Genomic DNA, 20,357 nt, shown 5'->3' with positions numbered 1-20,357 from the left:
TTCATGTTCTAGGAATGTTTAATTATAACCTTTGTGGAAGGGGTTTCTTGGTGACACGTTTAATATAGGAATCCTCCACAGAATCCTGGTACAGCATACCCCTTCCTCTTCATCCCTGTCTTCACCCCTATTTGCCATTATGATGCAAGTTGACATATAAATCAGTCAGTGCATTTAAACTGCAGGAAATAATCCATAAATGGTACTACGTTCAATAGGTTTTTATGACTCAATCTGTATATTGAGTAACCTACACATTGTTTATGGCCACTTGTGTGTTATAAAACTATTAGTATTTCGGTGTATGCATTTCTTCAGAAATTACAGACTAGGTTAGAGCCAGTTTGCGCTGTTCAGTGAAAGGATGCAGCGTTGTACGAGATCTTCAGTTTCTTGGCAATTTCTCGCATGGCTGACGAGACTGACGAGTTTCAGAAGAAAGGTATTTGATTCTGGCCTTTTTGAGCCTGTAATCGAACCCACAAATGCTGATGCTCCAGTTACACAACTTGTCTAAAGAAGTTCAGTTTTTTTGCTTCTATAAACAGCACAACAGTTTTCAGCTGTGATAAAATAATTGCAAAAGGGTTTTCTAACGATCAATTAGCCTTTTAAAATTATAAACTTGGATAAGCTAACACAACGTGCCATTTGAACATAGAAGTGATGGTTGCTAATAATGGTTGATAATGGTCCTCTGTACGCAGATGTACCTTAGATATTCCATTTAGAATCTGCCGTTTCCAGCTACAATAGTCATGTACAACATTAACAATGTCTACACTGTATTTCTGATCAATTTGATGTTATTTTAATGTACAAAAAAAGTGTTTTTCGTTCAAAAACAAGGACCTTTCTAAGTGACCCCAAACTTTTGAATGGTAGTGTATTTTGATTTGTTTACAGCTTTTTTGGTTACTACAAGATCCCATATGTCTTATTTCATAGTTTTGATGTCTTCACTAATTATTCTGCAATGTAGAAAATAGTAAAAAATTAAGAAAAAACCCTTGAATGAGTAGGTGTTCTAAAACTGTTCTAAAACTTGACTTGTAGTGTATATGGTAGAAGATTCCAAAAAGAAGAAGGCCAGTCCGAGGCAAGGCCACTTCTCATCCCAATGAAGTTGACTGGCAGAACATGCCCCCTTGTGTTGAAGTCTTGCTACTGCATCTCAAGAGCACCGGCTATCCACCACAAACTACACTGCATTCACCAGGCAGAGATAAAACAAGTCCAACACAAATGGCTTTTCCAGTACTTCTTTTTATAGCTTTAATGGCTGTTTTGAGGGTGAATCACTAACACAAATACACAAGTTAAGGACTATAAACTGTTAGGCCTGAAATAGTTGACAAAATGAAAGGTTCCCTATGTTCTCAATCAAACAGACACGCTGACCAAACATAATCCATGCTGCTATGTTCATTTTAGGGTAAAAGGCCAAGTGCGTTCAGCCTTAGGTAAGTGTAGATTTAGGTCCTATTATAACTGTTGGAATATTAGGTCAAAGGAGGAGCCAGTAGACTTTGTTTCTGCCCATAGCTCTGCTGCACATCCAGTGTTTTAGTTTACCTTATCATAGGAGGGGTGGGAGATGTTCAGGCAGTCTGGAAAGGTAACAGGCATGTCAAATACAGACAGGTTGGGACAGATGTAAATTGGGGATGCGTATCCTATCCTCAATGGCATCTTTGTGAGGCAATGATTCCACTATATGGGCACCAAAAACCAGGGGTTGTTTCTAGATTTTTTTTTGCTGGATATTTTTGTAGAGGGTCATGGAATAATGAAAAATACAAATAAAACATTTAACGTGTCTGATAAATGTGATTATTTATCATTGATAAACTGAATCTGAAATAAACACACCATTCAAAAGTTTGGCATCACTTACAAATGTCACTTACAAAAGCAAATTTTTTATCCATTAAAGTAACATCAAATTGATCGGAAATACAGTGTACACATGATTAATGTTGTAAATGACTATTGTTGCTGGAAACTGAAGATTTCTTATGAAATATCTACATAGGTGTACAGAGGCCCATTATCAGCAACCATCACTTCTGTGTTCCAATGGCAGGTTGTGTTAGCTAATCCAAGTTCATCATTTTAAAAGGCTAATTGATCATTAGAAAACTCTTTTGCAATTAATGTAGCACACCTGAAAACTTCATTAAATAGCACCCGCAAAACACCAGTCTCAACGTCAACAGTGAAGAGGCAACTCCGGGATGCTGGCATTCTAGGCAGAATTCATCTGTCCAGTGTCTGTGTTCTTTTGCCCATTTTAATCTTTTATTTTTATTGGCCAGTCTGAGATATGGCTTTTTCTTTGTAACTCTGCCTAGAAGGCCAGTAATCCCAGAGTCGTCTCTTCACTGTTGACGTTGAGACTGATGTTTTGCGGGTACTACTTAATGAAGCTGCCAGTTGAGGACTTGTGAGGTGTCTGTTTCTCAAACTAGGCACTCTAATGTATTTGTCCTCTTGCTCAGTTGTGTACCGGGGCCTCCCACTCCTATTTCTATTCTGGTTAGAGCCAGTTTGCGCTGTTCAGTGAAGGGAGTAGTAAACTGCGTTGTATGAAATCTTCAATTTCCTGGCAATTTCTCGCATGGAATAGCTTTCAATTCCCAGAACAAGAATAGACTAATGAGTTTCAGAGGAAAGGTCTTTGTTTCTGGCCATTTTGAGCCTGTAATCGAATCCACAAATGCTGATGCTCCAGATACTCAACTTGTCTAAAGAAGGCCAGTTGTATTGCTTCTTTAATCAGAACAACAGTTTTCAGCTGTGCTAACATAATTGCAAAAGGGCTTTCTAATGATCAATTAGCCTTTTAAAATGATTAACTTAGATTGGCTAACCCAAGGTGCAATTGGAACACAGGAGTGATGGTTGCTGATGATGGTCCTCTGTAGTCCTATGTAGATATTCCATTTAAAAAATCTGCCATTTCCAGCTACAATAGTCATTTACAACATAAAAAATGTCTACACTGTATTTCTGATCAATTTGATGTTATTTTAATGTACCAAAAATTTGCTTTTCTTTCAAAAACAAGGACTATGTGACACCAAATTTTGAACGGTAGTGTATATTTTGTCATCTACATCTAGATTAGCTCTGAGTAGCTATGTTCACCACACCAGGTAGAGGAAATTTACATTCAAAACCCAACAAGAGCAAATATTGTAAATAGTCTTAAAACTAAATAGTAAACCGTTTTACATTTGTCTAAACCTGATTATTTTTTTGTTAGGGTTAGAAGACTAAAATAAGATCTTATCATTTGTCTAAATATTCAAAGCAAATAGGCATCCTGATGTGACATGCCTGCATGGGGCAGATCTGTCAGCAAATTACAGTTTAGCTCTGAGAAGGGAGGTACTTGTGTGGTGGTGGCTTTTTTATGATGTAAGGGGCAGATATTGTATAAATACTCACATCATTGTACTGGGAGGCAGCAGACTCTCCAACTTGCTCCTAACCTAAGGATATACAGCAGCAGTAGAAGGACAGTGGTGCTGAAGATTTCTTACCCCTTTTTGGAACTCATACTCATTCAACTGCATGCCGGTATGTGTGCTCTTCCTCTCTATCCTCTTCATCTCTTGGGGTAGTGAACACTAGGGCCCTTCTGAGGCCTGACCCCTACTCCCACTGGATGTGAGCTATGACAGGGCAGGTGGAAAAGATTTTGGTGCCTTATAAAACCAAGCAGGATAGACAAAGTTCTGTGAGAACAGGATGAGATATCTAGGAGGCTGAGACTCACTATTCAAATGGGTTCCATGATGTCTATCTCATTTGTTGTACTTACATATAATCTGAAATGTGTGCAATCCGGTGTATGTGCAGTGCAATATGTGTGCAGAGAGAAGAAAGAGTCCCTGGCTTACTAAATCATTTTGTCATTATTGCAACTTCTAAAGATGTGTAAGCAGTATTTAATATTTTTTGTTTCATTTGCAGATTTAACCTTAGAAAATGGGAGTACGAGTATTGAGCATCCTCATCCTCCTGGTGGCCTTGACGGCTGTTCATGGTAGTGGTTCATATGTGGTGAAGAAGGTGATGAAGGTCGCCCCTCAATACCAGCCCTACTCTGTGAAGAGTCACGGTAAGAACCAGCATCCTAATCTACATTGCCTAGTATGGTCCAATGATGTCGTTGTCCATTGAAACTGTATCAATCAATCATACATCTAACTTCTTCACACTTCACCATAAACATACTAATTTGCAAATGTGTCCACTTACCATGTAATTTACATCTGATGATTTCAGCTTTCAGTTCTTGCACAGGTACAATCAGACATACAGTTAGTGCGAGAGCACTGCTCTAATTTGAAACATGAGCTTTTACCAAATCAAATGTAGTGTAGTCATTGGCTACTGGGATCTGGATATTTATCCAATGGCTGTTTCAGGCCTCGTGATTTTCATAGTAGCACATGTATAACACATTATGTTGCATACTGTCTGAAGTGAGTACAATGTGTTATTACATGTTATTTCTGCCACTAAGGCTAAATAATACATCTTCAAAAGTTATTTTGTTATAATTCTAGTACTGAGTGTTTTTGACCTTCATGATGTCTTTACTGCAATTGATTTTAAATGTTATTTTTACTGGATTTTCAGTCAATCTCTTTGTACCTTCAGTAGGTCTTAAGAAGTGATTTTAGGAGGACCAGTTAGAGCAGTAATTCATTTGTGTAGAACTTAGTGGGGCATAAGGTTCTGCTGACATTTCAGTAGTTCTTTTTACATATTAAAGGGACATTTCAGTTCTGGAATTTTGGGTGCTTTGTAGTTCAGCTGGTGGCTCATTTAAGTCATGTATAAAATGTCAAAATGTGTTGAGTTGAAAACAGCACATGAAATACTACAAGTTGAGCTGTCTATAAATTCTCTATTGTAATGAATAGCTGACTTTGCCCTACCTAACTGATGGTAACAGTACTGATACTGTATTTTTGTTTAAGTCAGATATATACTGTAGTTAACAAATGCATTACTTCATTTTATGATTCTTCTTATGTTAACCTTGCAATTAATTCAATTTCTTGCAGCAGCAAATTAAAGTAAAATTCAATAGTCATCAACTGTATTTTTAAATCATATGAAAGTAATGTGTAAAATAGTGGGTGCCTCTTGTTAATGTTATATGTATTTTAACACTGTCAATTACAGTTCAATCACCCAGCAATGTGGTTGTTTGGGTGTGCCTTTCAAAAAGTAAATACATCTGTTTTAAATTAACCTAAACTGGGCCTCTACATTTGACCAAGGAGATGTGTCTTTTTCACCCTGGGTCATGTGACCACAAAAAAGCAAACGAAAAGCAACTCCCTTAAATGGCACCATCCAGCTTTACAAATGTTTGTTTTCTCCCCATACTACAGTTTCTTAAGTCAGAAATGTCTGCTTTTTTGGAGGTGTGAAATAAGAACAGGTTGAAAACAGAAGATGACTTCTAGCTAATAATTGAACGGGTTTAAATGTCTATGCAGGTTTGATTTCAGCAGTTTATACTATCATACCCAATGCTCTTAAAGGGGCAATTCCTCGAAGTTCACATTGTTAGACGATTTACTTCACTTCACCAAGCAGGTTTAACATGCATTTGCTGGACAAAAAGGCAGCAATAGAAAGTTCTGGAAAATGTATATTCCACTATGCCATCACACTGCATGCTCAGTTAGCTATACAACAATTTATATTATTAAATTAAATTAATTCAATAAAATTCCAATAACTTATTTCCTGAGAAGGACCTTCATGTGTGGTGACCTATTTAGTACAGACAAGACAAATAACATAGAAGTCAAAACTCCTACAGTATGAATTAGAAACATTCTATACAATCAAAGATGAAACCAAAAACTATTCTATCAGTAATTTACAAGCATCTCAGTATCTCAGTATTTTTCTGACCACAATATGCATGTAGACATGGTTGTTTTCTCAATTGAATTAATAAACATTTTGAGTAAAAGTGTCAAAAAAGATTGAATGACATAGAGTACACCGACACTTTGCCATTGATCAGTGGCCATATATATATCTTGTATATATATATATGTCTCTGAGTATATGTCTCTGAGTAGTAGTGCTGATTTAGAATCAGTTTTATATTTTAGATCGCAATGAATAAGATTACATGGACGGGGGGAGCTGATCATAAATCAGCCCTTCTTACATAGCCCCAGGACTCAGTTTCCAAAAAAGGAGGTGCGAACCAAATGTCAACCAGAGCGAGGTTAAATTGGGAAACACCTAGTCTTACTTCTGTCTAGATAGTTACCTAGGCTAACTAACTAACTTGCCTACCCAAAACAACAATGTAACACGCATTCTTGGTAAATGGTCTGGAGGTGAATTGCATTCTGGAAATCATAGTATAAAAAAAAACATAAGTGGATTCATCACATGTACATGACATTTGAATAGGGATGCAATATAGAGCTACAAAGTATTATTGTTCCTCTGACAATTGCTGAGTGTAACACATTACTGTACTCTTCATTTTTATTTCCAAAAATTAACGTCAGTCCTCCATCACTCAAACAAAATACTGGGGATTTACTACTACATTGCACAATGTTATGAGCTGTACGCAGGCTTTAAAACTTGTATTTCCGATCCATAGTTCCCCCATTTGTTTCCTTAGGGTTGTCTAGCAGTCTAATCCGCTGCATTAGATCATATGTACTGTGCAGCTGTGAGCATGGGTTCGAATCTGACCCACCGCTCTAGCACCCTCTTTCCAACCTATCTTTCATCTCTACTGTACACCTCTATCTCTAAACCCTATCCAATAAAACACAAAACATAAGAAATGGTGCCCCACATATGTAAATGGGTGTTATTATTGGTATTATCTATCTTACTATTATTTAAATTATTTATTCCCAATAATAATTTGAGAATGAGCGACAATAGCAGACAACAGTAGTAATTCTTAACCAGCAGAGAACACGTGATAGTACATATTAATTACTATTCCTTGAATTTGTTTGTAAATGTAAAACATATTTCCAACAGACATTTGCCAATAACACATTTATTACAAGATAATAATTTTTCATCTGTGGTATTAATAAGGTGACTTGCTATTTCCTCACAGTGGTGTCGGTGGCGGGAGAGCCCGGTGCGCCAGGTGAGCCCGGCCCAGAAGGCCCCCCTGGCCCACCTGGTCCTCCAGGGGAAAGTGCTGTGGGACAGCCTGGACCCGAGGGCCCTGCCGGACCACCCGGACCTGCTGGCTACTCCGCACCTGGCAAACCTGGTCCCTCAGGTGGGCCTGGTAAGCCTGGTGTTCCTGGCGCAGCTGGCAAGAAAGGAGAGGTGGGCACAGCTGGACTTCAAGGGCCTAGGGGCATGCCTGGACCTACTGGAAGTTCCGGACCAGCTGGGATCTCTTCCACTGGCAAGCCTGGACCTCATGGTCTGCCCGGAGCAATGGGGCCAAGAGGGGAAACAGGCCTTAAGGGACATCCAGGTATGCCTGGTTTGCCAGGAGCTAAGGGTGATAGAGGAGTGGGTATCCCAGGGGCACAAGGTGAGACAGGGGCTGTGGGACCTATGGGACCAGCTGGGCAGCCTGGAGCAGCTGGAGTTGGAAAGCCAGGCAAGCCAGGAATCCCTGGTGAAGCAGGAAAGTCAGGTAGCCCAGGTAGGGATGGGGGCGCTGGTCCCATGGGTTTGCCAGGTGCTAAGGGCCACACAGGGGCTCCTGGTGTAGGTCTGCCTGGAAAACCAGGTGATAATGGGGCTCCAGGTATGCCTGGTGCAGCTGGTCCTAAAGGTCATCAGGGAGCAACGGGAGCAACTGGTGCTCCCGGTATCCCTGGATATGGAAAGCCAGGAGCAAATGGACAGAAGGGTGAGAGGGGAGTTGTAGGAAGCACAGGCACAACAGGTCAGAAGGGCGAGCCAGGAGCACAGGGATATACCGGTGCTACTGGTGCTACTGGGCCCATGGGTCTCACTGGTCCTCAGGGTGCAAGAGGCTTCCAAGGAGATACTGGGGAAATGGGTCCCAAAGGTGACACAGGTGCAATGGGACCCCAGGGACCAAAGGGATATAAGGGAGATCAGGGAGCACAAGGTTTCCAGGGAAAGCAAGGTAATACTGGAGCAACAGGCCCAACTGGTGCCATGGGAGCTACTGGAGCTCCAGGTAACAAAGGTGACACTGGTCACACAGGTTCAACTGGTGCTTCAGGTGTCCCAGGACCTGCCGGCCCCAAAGGTTTCCCAGGGCGCAATGGTGAGGCAGGTGAGGCTGGAGCTGCTGGAGCCTCAGGTCCCAGAGGACCTGTTGGGCCTACTGGTGCCGCAGGTACACCTGGCCTTAAAGGACACCCGGGTCTCCCTGGAGCACCTGGCCCAGCTGGACTGGCCGCTAAGGGAATCCTTGGCCCTCTCGGTCCCCCTGGGCTCCCTGGTGCTGATGGTCAGGATGGTGGCCAAGGCCCTGCTGGCCCTCCCGGCCCACCTGGTCCTCCCGGCGAGTTCTTTTTCGAAAAGAGCATGGGCATGGGTGAGGTCATGGTGCCTACTCTTGTTAAGGCCCCTATGTCTGCTTTCTCTGTTTCTCTGGCTAGGCCTTATCCTCCATCTGGGGAACCTATTAAGTTTGACAATGAGGTGTACAATGCGGAGAATCACTATGACACTACCACTGGGCAGTTCACTTGCCAGGTTCCTGGAGTCTACTACTTCTCATACACCATTCACGTGAATGGGGCTCATGCTCTGGTGGCTCTGTACAAGAACGACAAGCCAGTCATGTTCAGCTATGATGAGTACAACAAGGGCTTCCTGGACCAGATGTCCGGTAGCACTGTCCTTATGCTCGATGTGAACGACACAGTCTACCTTCAGATTCCCGATGATGAGGCCAATGGCGTTTTTGCCGCTGAGAATGTCCACTGCTCTTTCTCTGGGTTCCTTATCGCATCAACGTGATACGGTGTCACCCAATAACAACACAACTAAATCTGCAAGCTATTTCTCAAACAAGTAAACTCTCTGTCTTTCCCAACCAGGCAGTTGTGTCTTTTTGAGTAATAGAAGCATCTCGACTTGAAAAATCTAAGAAATGGGTGCTAAGAAGAAGGAAATAATTTATCTAAGAGGTTATCAGGGATGGGGAGGCAATCAACAAAGTTACCAATGATTCAGAATTGTATTTTTTGTGAGTGGAGACAACATGTGAAATTTAGATGTTATGGCTATGTTGTGTCTTGAAAAAGTTTTTGTTTTAAATTATTATTACAGCAGGTGATTCTTGTTTTGTGTATGTCTGTGTTTTTGTACAACCTTGTTTTTGGTGACCGATCCGATAACCTTATTAAAAGTTCATAATTACTTTCTGTGCACCATTTTGTACCTGACTTCCTTGTATGTGACTTGAATATTGTGAAATGGCAATGGTTAAATTGACTATTAGAAATAATACAAGATATAACACACCACAAAATACTGTCATACAAATACAAATTGTTTATTAACAACATTATTATATCCCCAAAGATTCCTAGTCATGTAAAGCATAATGACTTTTTCAAACAATGCAAAGGCCATTAAAAAGCACACAGAACACTGATGTTCTAGTCACAATTTTAAGTCATAACAGAATCTAGAATGCTAGCTGATCCCGAAGACTTCAAGTCATTGCGCTAACGCTAGTTTCTAGCGAAACTACCTTTAACTTCCTTCAAAATGCAAACAGAGACATGATTATGGTACCCATGGGTTTATCTGACTGAGTAAGTAGAAACCTTACTTTGTGCATATATAACCTTGCCTGAGACTTGAAGACAATAACCTAGTTATTGCCTATGCTATAGCTCAGCAGGCGAACATTGTTGTGGTGTGTACATGGCCACAGTTAGTGCACCCCAAATCAAAATATACAAAATTATAATAATTATATGTATGTGTAAAACTAGGCCTTAATTACTCCTGTGTGAGTGTAGAAAAAAATACTCATTTAAACCCAGTCACTCACAAATGGACAATATGGAAATAGAGTATTCTCAAATATTAAATTATTCTTTACTGAAGAAAATTATGAAAGCTTCACCAACATTTCTCAACTGAATAATCTTCTTTATTACCTAAGCATGTGAGAACAAGTATATCATTCAGGAACAGTAAATCCATACTGTATGTCATACTATAAATGGACAATTACTCCACACAGCATTTTTAAAACCTACTTTCAAAAACATCACAGCGTACTAAACTGTATCTTATGCACACATATTGTAAATAAAATCCTGTACTGGGAACATGTTGGGGATCTAAAGAAAGGGGCCTCTACCACATGATAGGCCCTTGGTTGGCTCCTGGTGGCTGAAAATAGGTGGTGGGACAGGGGCAGGGAGTATCCGGCAGGCCACAAGATGGCAGGCCAAATGTTGTTTAATCCTCACTGGAAAAGAGGGGTGGTGGTTAGGTGGGGTTGGCCAGACAGACTCTGGGTGGAGGAAACTGGGGACTGGCTGCCACAAGCCATAGGCATCTAAGGAGGCTGCCATCTTGTGAGAAGCTCGTGGTTGTGTGGGAGGTGGAATGGAGGTGGGATGTAAAGGAAGGTAGCGCACTGGCAATCAGAGGGTGGGAAACAGTTGTAGACACCTTGGTCATGTCCAAACAGCTTTAGTGTTTTCAACTCTTCACTTGTCCTTCGTAAGCACTAATCTAAAATGACTGGATAAGCAGGGCAAAACAGTGAAATCAAATAATTTCAACTATCAATGGTTATGAGAAAGATGGTGGTGCAAAGTTAAGACAATTGGGACACAGGCAAGGATCTGAATCCATGTAAGACTCATACAGGCATGTACATGAGGTTGGAACCACAAGCCTCAGGTCCAAAAAGGAGGCCCAGTACAGAGAGTGGGGGCAGGAATATTACATGTAAAACACTCCCTTATTGCCGTGGATGTGTTTGAGGTATAGAGTTAATCTGGGAGAAGAGTAAATGGATGGTTTAAATTTGTCTCGAGTGCAGCTGTGGTAGACTGAAAAAACCCCAGTTGTGTCTGCTGCTCTCTCCTTTATACTTACAAAACACCAAATCAGAATCAGATGGTAGAGGCCCCGGCCATTGTATGGAAATGGAAGACTGTGTAAGCTTTGCCGGTGTGAATGATACCTGTTACTGTTCCGTCCCCTCGCAACTTACCAAGTGTGCATATTTGTATTGTGAGCGGAAGTCACTTTCATTACCATGCCACTCCTTGTTTATTCCCTTCAGCCTGCATACTCTGATGACCAACTTTGTTCCTCCTAGCCTACTCGCTTCAGCCTGCATTCTTATCCACTCTAGTCACCATGAGGGTAAATATTACCCCCATAGTCCCCAGAACATGGGACACATCAGTAGACAGTATGTTTTTACGCTGAGGCTAGTGGCTAGGCATGGTTGGGGAATTTGCCCTCCTTTCCCCTGCCCGCCCTTCGCCAGAGCGAGAGGACATAGTTCACAAAAAGGTTTGATGTTGAAACAAAAGCATCCGGGTGCTCCACCGCCATGCGACGGTAAGGTGAGGCATTAAACTGCCTGTGCGCAGAGCGGTTGGCTAGGTACCCGGAGCCGTACAAAGGTCCTGGCCTAGACCCAATCGCTTGATGTTGGAGACCGAGGTGGGAAGACCCGGTTCACTGGAAACCCCCGATCCCCTTCGGACGAGGCCGCAGGTGCGCCATGCAGCCTTGCCTAACGGGGAAAGGGGGCTGGAGCCGGTCGGGGGCAACCCAGGTGACATGGAGATGCTGGGAACCGAGCTCGAGCGGGTGCCAAAGCCACCCTCCCAGCTCAGAACTCCACGCCGAGGGAAAGGAGAAGTGGAGGGCCTCCTCAGAATGTCATAGATACTCCCACTGTTTGCCCGCACATCATTGGTCTGTTTCGCTTGATGGCCTTCCGATCTGCACTTGTTTGATGGCCCTCCGGCCTGCAACCGTTTTTACAGTGATATGTATTCCTCTAACTGCAGCTCTTTGCTAAGTGTTGCATTGATTTCAATCGCTGTAGTAGCTGACGTGTATAGTGTTGAGTTACCCGTATACATAGACACACTGGCTTTACTTAAGGAAAGAGGCATGGCAATAGTAAAGATTGAAAAAAGTAAGGGGACCAAGGGAATTCCTGATTCTACCTGGATTATGTTGGAGAATCTTCCATTACAGAACACCCTCTGTGTTCTGTTAGACAGGAAACTCTTTATCCACAATATAGCAGGGGGTGTAAAGCCATAAAACATAAATTTTTCCGTCAGCAGACTTTCATTGAAAATGTCAAAAGCTGCATTGAATTCTATCAAAACAGCTCCCACAATCTTTTTATCATCAATTTCTCTCATCCAATCATCAGTAATTTGTGTAAGTGCCATCCGTGCTTGTTGAATGTCCTTTAAGCATGCTGAAAGTCTGTTGTCAATTTGTTTATAATAAATTAGCATTGTATCTGGTCAAACACATTTTGTTCCCAAATTTTACTAAGAGTTGGTAACAGGATGATTGGTCGGCTATTTGAGACAATAAAGGGGGCTTTACCATTCTTGGGTGGCGGAATTACTTTTGCTTTTTCCAGCCCTGAGGGCACACACTTTCTAGTAGGCTTAGATTGTAGATTTTGCAAATAGAAGTGGAAATATCGTCCGCTATTATTCTTTTCCATCCAAGTTTTCAGACCCTGGTGGCTTGTCATTGTTGATAGACAACAATTTTTTCACCTTTCCACACTCACTTTACGGAATTCAAAATTACAATGCTTGTCTTTCATAATTTGATAATTTATACTTGGATGTGTAGTGTCAGCGTTTGTTGCTGGCATGTCATGCCTAAGTTTTATAATCTTGCCAATGAAAAAAAATCACAAAAGTAATTGGCAATATCAGTGGATTTTGTGATGAATGAGCCATCTGATTCAATGAATGTTGGAGCAAATGTGTCCTTTTTACCCAAAAATGAATTTAAGGTGCTCCAAAGCTCTTTGCTATCATTATTTATATAATTTATCTTTGTTTCATAATGTAGCTTATTTTTATTCATTTTAGTCACATGATTTCTCAATTTGCAGTTTGTTTGCCATTTGATTGTGCAGCCAGACTCTTTTGCCACTCCTTTGTTTCGTCCCTCTAAGCCATAATTTTTTTAAATTCCTCATCAATCCAAGGGGATTTAACTTAATGGGTGCATGCATATTAGTAACTGCTCCTCATTACACACCACAGAGCAAAGAATCAGACCTCTTATACATTATATTAGGACCAGCATTTGGAACTTTGCTTTTCCAAGATATGGCTACTACAGTGCATTCGGGAAGCATTCAGAACCCTTCACTTTTTCCAAATTTTCTTCAGTTACAGCCTTATTCTAAAATTGATTAAATAACACTTTTTCCTTATCAATCTACACACAATGCCCCATAATGACAAAGCAAAACATGTTTTTTTTAAACATTTTTGCAAATTTATTAAAAAGAAAATCTGAAAAAGTATGTGAGCCCTTTAGAATTACCTGGATTTCTGCATAAATTGGTCATAACATTTTTTCTGATCTTCATCTAAGTCACAGAAATAGACTCACACATTCTGCGTAATTAAAGTAATAATACTCAAATAATTATAATTGTTAATGTCTTTATTGAACACACCGTGTAAATATTCACAGTGTAGGATGGAAAAAGTATGTGAACCCTTGGATTTAATAACAGGTAGACCCTCCTGTGGCATCAATAACATCAAGCAAATGTTTTCTGTAGTTCTGTAGTTCTTCACACATAGTGCTGTGTGTTCCTTCCAAACAATTCTGTCCACAGAATATTTTGCCAGTAGCACTGTGGAACATCCAGATAGTCTTTTGCTAATTTCAGACGTGCAGCAATGCTCACGAACACCATTCTTGTTTAGTGTTTTATGTATTGTAGACTCGTCAACAGAGATGTTAGCATCTTCCAGAGATTTCCTTAAGTCTTTAGCTGACACTCAAGTATAAATCTTAAACTAATTGAGGATTCTGCGCTGTGCTCTTGCAATCATCTTTGCAGGACGGCCACTCCTAAGGAGAGTAGCAACAGTGCTGAAATTTCTCCATTTATAGACAATTTGTCTTACCGTGGACTGAATTGTAGAGATAATTTTGTAACCCTTTCCAGCTTTATGCAAGGCAACAATTCCTAATCTTAGGTCTTCTGAGATCTCTTTTGTTCGAGGCATGGTTCTTGTGAATAGCAACTCAAATTGTGTGAGTTTTTTTTATGGGGCAGGGCAGCTCTAACCAAAATCTCCAATCTCGTCTCATTGATTCGACTCCAGGTTAGTTGACTCCTGACTCCAATTAGCTTTTGGAGAAGTCATTAGCCTCGGGGTGAAAATACATTGTTTAAATTATATATTCAAAATAGACAAGAAAAATACAATAATGTGTGTGTTATTAGTTTAAGCACACTGTGTTTGTCTATTGTTGTGACTTAGATGAAGATCAGATAGAATTTTATGTCAATTTTATGTCAAACTTTTTCTTGCTTTTTCTTGCTTTTTGTCCGTATTGAACTTTTCAGGGATCTTTTATTTCAGCTCATGAATCATGGGAACAACACGACATGTGCGTTTATATATTTGTTCAATGTATATACATAGTGAAAAGAGCTACTGTCGACAACTGTGGAACACCTTTATGTACTTCAAGAAGTTTGAACTTCAATCAAGATGGCCTGAGATCTGTCACTAAGATAATCATGAAACCATGAACATGCGTCAGAGCCCAGGCCAATCGAGGACAACTTGCTTAATAAAGTAGCATGATCAACAGCACCAAATGCCACAGACAAGGAAGCACAATTCATTTTAGTGTCTAAAGCATTGACACAATCATTAACAACTAATGCGGTTGCTATGATAGTGCTATGCCCTGGCATAAACCCATATTGAATTAGAGCGAAGCTGCATATTTACCAAAGATTTGAGAATCTTAGCTAGACATGGACGCCTGGAAATAAAACGATAATTATCAAGATCACTACTATCCCCGCCCTTATGGAGTGGCTTTACATAAGCTGTTTTCCATACTTTTGGAATGTTAAGATATGGGCAGCACACTTGAGCAAATACCCTGTGTATTTCTTGGTATCTTTAGCAAGTAAAGCATTAAGGACTCACTTTTCTGTTAATTGCCGAAATGCCAAAACTTGACTTACAATTTTCAATCAAAGTCAATCTGAAAAATTCCAGTATCAGCATTTAGCCCACTCTTAGAGATAGTCAGGTTAGACATTCTTTCAAAAAGATAGCCTGTTGAAATGATGAGTTCAGCACATAATTGTTGAACCAAGTTTCAGAAATTACCAGAATGTACACTTTGGATTGAGAAATCATAATTTCAATCAAATCCATCTTTGAAATCAAACTTCTGGCATTTACATGAACCATACCAAGACTGCAGCAGCAGGATTTCATGTCAGATGCAGTCTCAAATACAAGCATGCTATGGTCAGTAGGTAACCCCTTATTTGAAAATACCATGGGATAGTTTAATTTTTATTTATTTTACCTTTATTTAACTAGGCAAGTCAGTTGTGAACACATTCTTATTGTGTTTGATTTGGTATAGGTACAAGATTATCTAGAACTGAACAATTGGGCCTATGCCTTGTTTGAGGATGTGGATTAAAATAAGAGTTAATGAGGGTTACCTGTTGCGGGCCTGTAGTATGATCACAATGCAGATCATTTATGTTTGGGATTACCTGGAAATTGGAGTGTTAGTAAGTCAATGAAAGCCTTGAAATGGAATGACGGCTGTATCTTTGTAGTGACTGGGTGTATTGATACACCATCAAAAGTGTAATTAATAACTTCACGATGCTCAAAGGGATATAAAAAAATCCCTTCTACCAATAGGTGCCCTTCTTTGCGAGGCTTTGGAACCACCCGGTTTTTGTGGTTGAATGTGTTTAAAATTCAATGCTTGACTGAGGGACCTTACAATTATCGATATGTGTGGGGTACAGAGATGAGGTAGGCCAATAACATATCAGCTCAATGTAATCCATTTTAATTTCAGGACCTTTTTTTCAGCTGCCACCCCCGTGCTTCATGGTTGGGATGGTATTTTTCGGCTTGCAAGCCATTGTAGAAAAGGCCCATGGAGTTGGTGGAATAATCCTTTAATTCATTGCCATTTACTCAGCTGGGCCATGGGTGCTTTAATTAGGTCAGGTGGAAATGTCCGACAGATCTCAACTCCATAAAAGGAGGAAATTGCCATCACCTGCTCTCGCTGCTTTCTCTTCCTTAACTCCATCTGATCCAGAAGTTCTTTGCGTCCATGAATCCATGTAAGTCCACCGACTATGTTACCTTTCATCTGAATTATCTGTGGCGATCGGGAGAGTGGGCCATTCAGTTATTGTTTATAGTTATTAGTGTGGCTTGGAGCGCACGCTTCAAACATGTTGTGTAATGTGAATTGTCAATGATCACGGCCCTACGGATCCTCATAGGCCAATTATGCAATCGATATGGTTCATATGTATTGAAATTAATTATATGTACACATGAAGACAATTGAAAGAGTGAAATGAGAAACGTCATTGTTTGCTAACTGATTGACTTTGATCATCAGTCATTATGGCCAAACAGTTCTATTTTTGTTTCATCAGACCAGAGGACATTTCTCCAAAAGTATGATCTTTGTCCCCATGTGCAGTTTCAAACTGTAGTCTGGCTTTTTTTATGGCGGTTCTGCAGCAGTGGCTTCTTCCTTGCTGATCGGCCTTTCAGGTTATGTTGATATATGCCTCGTTTTCTTCCTGAGTTGTATGACGGCTGCGCGGTCCCACAGTGTTTATAGTTACATACTATTGTTTGTTCAGATGAACGTGGTACCTTCAGTTGTTTGGAAATTGCTCCCATGAATGATCCAGACTTGTGGAGGTCTACAAATTATTTTCTGTGGTCTTCGCTGATTTCTTTTGATTTTCCCATAATGTTAAGTAAAGAGGCACTGAGTTTGAATGTAGGCCTTGAAATACATCCACAGGTACACCTCAAATTGACTCAAATTATGTCAATTAGCCTATCAGAAGCTTCTAAAGCCATGACATAATTTTCTGGATTTTTCCAAGCTGTTTAAAGGCACAGTCAACATAGTGTATGTAAACTTCAGTGAATGATAAGTGAAATAATCTGTCTGTAAACAATTGTTGGAAATATTACTTGTCTCATGCACAAAGTTGATATCCTAACCGACTTGTTAACAAGAAATCTGTGGAGTGGTTGAAAAACACATTTTAATGACTCCAACCTAAGTGTATGTAAACTTCCAACTTCAACTGTACATAGCCATGGAATCACAAGTCACTTTAATAATGTCTACATTCTACTTTACTCGTTTCATATGTACATGCTGTATTGTACTGTATTTTAGTCAATGCCACTCCGCCATTGCTCCTAAAATTTAAGCTGCTAACATTAGCCATCAAGCTAACGAAGTTGGTCCCAGATTACTTTTCCAATGGAGCCTTTGTCTGGAGAGGTAAATGAACGATTCCAGTGCTGTAGGTCCTGCATCTACTAAATCAAATGTTATTGGTCACATGCCAATGGTTAGCAGATATAATTGAAAGTGTGATGCTTTTGCTTATAATTGAAAGCAAAATGCTTGTGCTTCTAGTTCCAACAGTGCAGAAATATCTAACAAGTAATCTAACAATTCCACAACAACTACCTAGGACACACAAATCTAAGTGAAGGAATGGAATAAGAATATATAAATATATGGATGATCAATGAGAGAGCGGCATAGGCAAGATGCAATGGATGGTATAAAATACAGTATATACATATGCGATGAGAACTGTAAGATATGTAAACATTATTAAAGTGGCATTATTAAAGTGACTAGTGATCCATTTCTTAAAGTGGCCAATGATTTCAAGTCTGTATGTAGGCGGCATCCTCTCTGTGTTAGTGATGGCTGTTTAACAATCTGATGGCCTTGAGAGAGAAGCTGTTTTTCAGTCTCTCTGTTCCAGCTTTGATGCACCTGTACTACCCACACCTTCTGGGTGGTGGCGGGGTGAACAGGCAGTGGCTCGGGTGGTTGTTGTCCTTGATGATATTTTTGGTCTTCCTGTGACATCGGGTGCTGTAGGTGTCCTGTAGGGCAGGTAGTTTGCAGTTGCTGTACAAGGCAGTGATACAGCCAGACAGGATGCTCTCAATTGTTCATCTGTAAAATTGAGGGTTTTAGGTGACAAGCCAAATTTTAACAGCCTCCTGAGGTTGAAGAGATGCTGTTGTGCCTTCACCACACTGTCTGTGTGAGTGGACCATTTCAGTTTTGTCTGTGATGTGTATACCGAGGAACTTCAAACTTTCCACCTTTTCCACTGCTGTTCCTTCAATTTGGATAGGGGGGGTGCTCCCTCTGCTGTTTCTTGAAATCCACAATCATCTCCTTTGTTTTATTGATAAGTGAGAGGTTGTTTTCTTGACACCACACCCTGTAGGCTGTCTCGTCGTTGTTGGTAAATCAAGCCTACTACTATTCTGTAGTCTGCAAACTTGATGATTGAGTTGGAGCTGTGCTTGACCACGCAGTCATGGGTAAACAGGCAATAAAGGAGAGGGCTGAGCATGCAACCTTGCGGGGCCCCAGTGTTGAGGATTAGCGAAGTGAAGGTATTGTTTCCAACTTTCACCACCTGGGGGTGGCCTGTCAGGAAGTCCAGGACCCAATTGCACAGGGCGGGGTTGAGACCCAGGGCCTCTAGCTTAATGATGAGCTTGGAGGGTACTATCGTGTTGAATACTGAGCTGAAGTCAAAGAACAGCATTCTTACGTAGGTATTCCTTTTGTCCAGATGGGATAGGGCAGTGTATTTTAACTGCCTGTGTTTTGTATCTTAATGTGTGTATTGTGTATTTACGTTTCTCTATACTTGCCTATTGATGTGTTTGTTTTTGTATTGTGCAGGTCTCAATATGACTTCCATCTGACTTCCGTCTGAGTCAAGACATGAGTGTGATGCCCCAACAGTTGTGCTCTCTGTGTGTGTCAATCTTCCGTGCACAAGCAAAGACAATTTATTTATTAAGGTAAATAAAGAAATGGTCTTTGTTCGTGCACAGAAGATTGACCGTCACACATAGATTTCACACCCTCATCTGTTTCACCTGTTCCTGTGATTGTCTCCACCCCCTCCAGGTGTCGCTTATTTTCCCCAGTGTATTTATCCCTGTGTCAGTTCGTCTTGTATGTTTAGTCAAGTCAACCAGTGTGTTTTTCCCATACTCCTTTTGCAATTCTCCTTTTTCTTGTCCTCCCGGTTTTGACCTTTACCTGTTTCTGAACTCTGTACCCGCCTGCCTTGACCTTGAGCCTGTCTGCCACTCTGTACCACCTGGACTCTGATCTGGTGTTGACCTTTTGCCTGTCCACGACCATTCTCTTGCCTACCCCTTTGGATTATTAAACCTTGTAACACTCCAACCATCTGCAACTGAGTCTCGCCTTGCGCTTTGATCGATGGTGGAGTGCTCAGCTGATAGGGGCTTCACACTCATGTCTTGAAGATGGATGCAGATGAACTCAGATGTCAGATGTTAAGTGAAAGCTCCCAAGGAAAAGAAAAGACATAGCTATGAATGCAAGGACTGACCATCCATAATATAAAATTGTTTTAGCCAGGCAATACAGTGTTTGTTAACATATTATATATTTTTTACAAACATTAGAGTAAAAATTGCTTGTGTTTTGGGTTTGATGGAACAGTTGATGTGTATGTGTACTATCCACACCCATATTCAAAAGGAGGCAGGGGAGTGTACCAATACTGTAGTGTACACACCAAATGGATGCAAATAACAGTGGCTCTGCTGTAGGGCCCTAATGTGAACACAAGATGGCTGTATTTAAGTGCACATACCTTACCATAATCCTTACAGACAGTGGAAAATTCTCTCTGCAGACTCCGTGGTAAGTAAAGGAGTGAATAGCTGCTAATGCATGTTTATTTTGAAGCTGTCATATGAAACCAACGATCATTGTATTACATATTCACAGATTGAATTAAAGAATGATGACTGGGAAGGCATCACATTTCGATTTCCCTTCTATTTATGTGTGTTGTCATTTCCTTTCCTTAGTAGCTGTCACTTAACCTCTGACGTTGAGTCCATCTGTCCATCTACAAGACGTGTGATATCCCTACCAGTTGAGTTCTCCCCGGTCAGACCACTGCGCACAACCCCCAACAGCCAAAAAAGGCCTGAGAGAGCGACTGTTGCATTGAGCCCTGACTAAGAATAAACTAGGCT

General features: G+C 40.7%; 1 protein-coding gene across 1 annotated transcript; it reads left to right on the top strand.

Moving 5' to 3' along the window:
- Positions 1-3,471: 3,471 nt before the first annotated feature.
- LOC109895582 (collagen alpha-1(X) chain-like) lies at positions 3,472-9,401 on the top strand. Its single transcript, XM_020489404.2, has 3 exons — positions 3,472-3,585; positions 3,982-4,129; positions 7,142-9,401. Exons 2-3 carry the CDS (start codon positions 3,997-3,999, stop codon positions 8,986-8,988), a joined length of 1,980 nt encoding a protein of 659 aa, XP_020344993.1. The 5' UTR covers positions 3,472-3,585; positions 3,982-3,996; the 3' UTR covers positions 8,989-9,401.
- The last annotated feature ends 10,956 nt before the right edge of the window (positions 9,402-20,357 follow it).

This window comes from Oncorhynchus kisutch, linkage group LG8 (assembly GCF_002021735.2).
Source record: "Oncorhynchus kisutch isolate 150728-3 linkage group LG8, Okis_V2, whole genome shotgun sequence".
In the NCBI taxonomy this organism is placed as follows: domain Eukaryota; kingdom Metazoa; phylum Chordata; class Actinopteri; order Salmoniformes; family Salmonidae; genus Oncorhynchus; species Oncorhynchus kisutch.
This window is presented reverse-complemented; position numbering and strand designations above follow the sequence as displayed.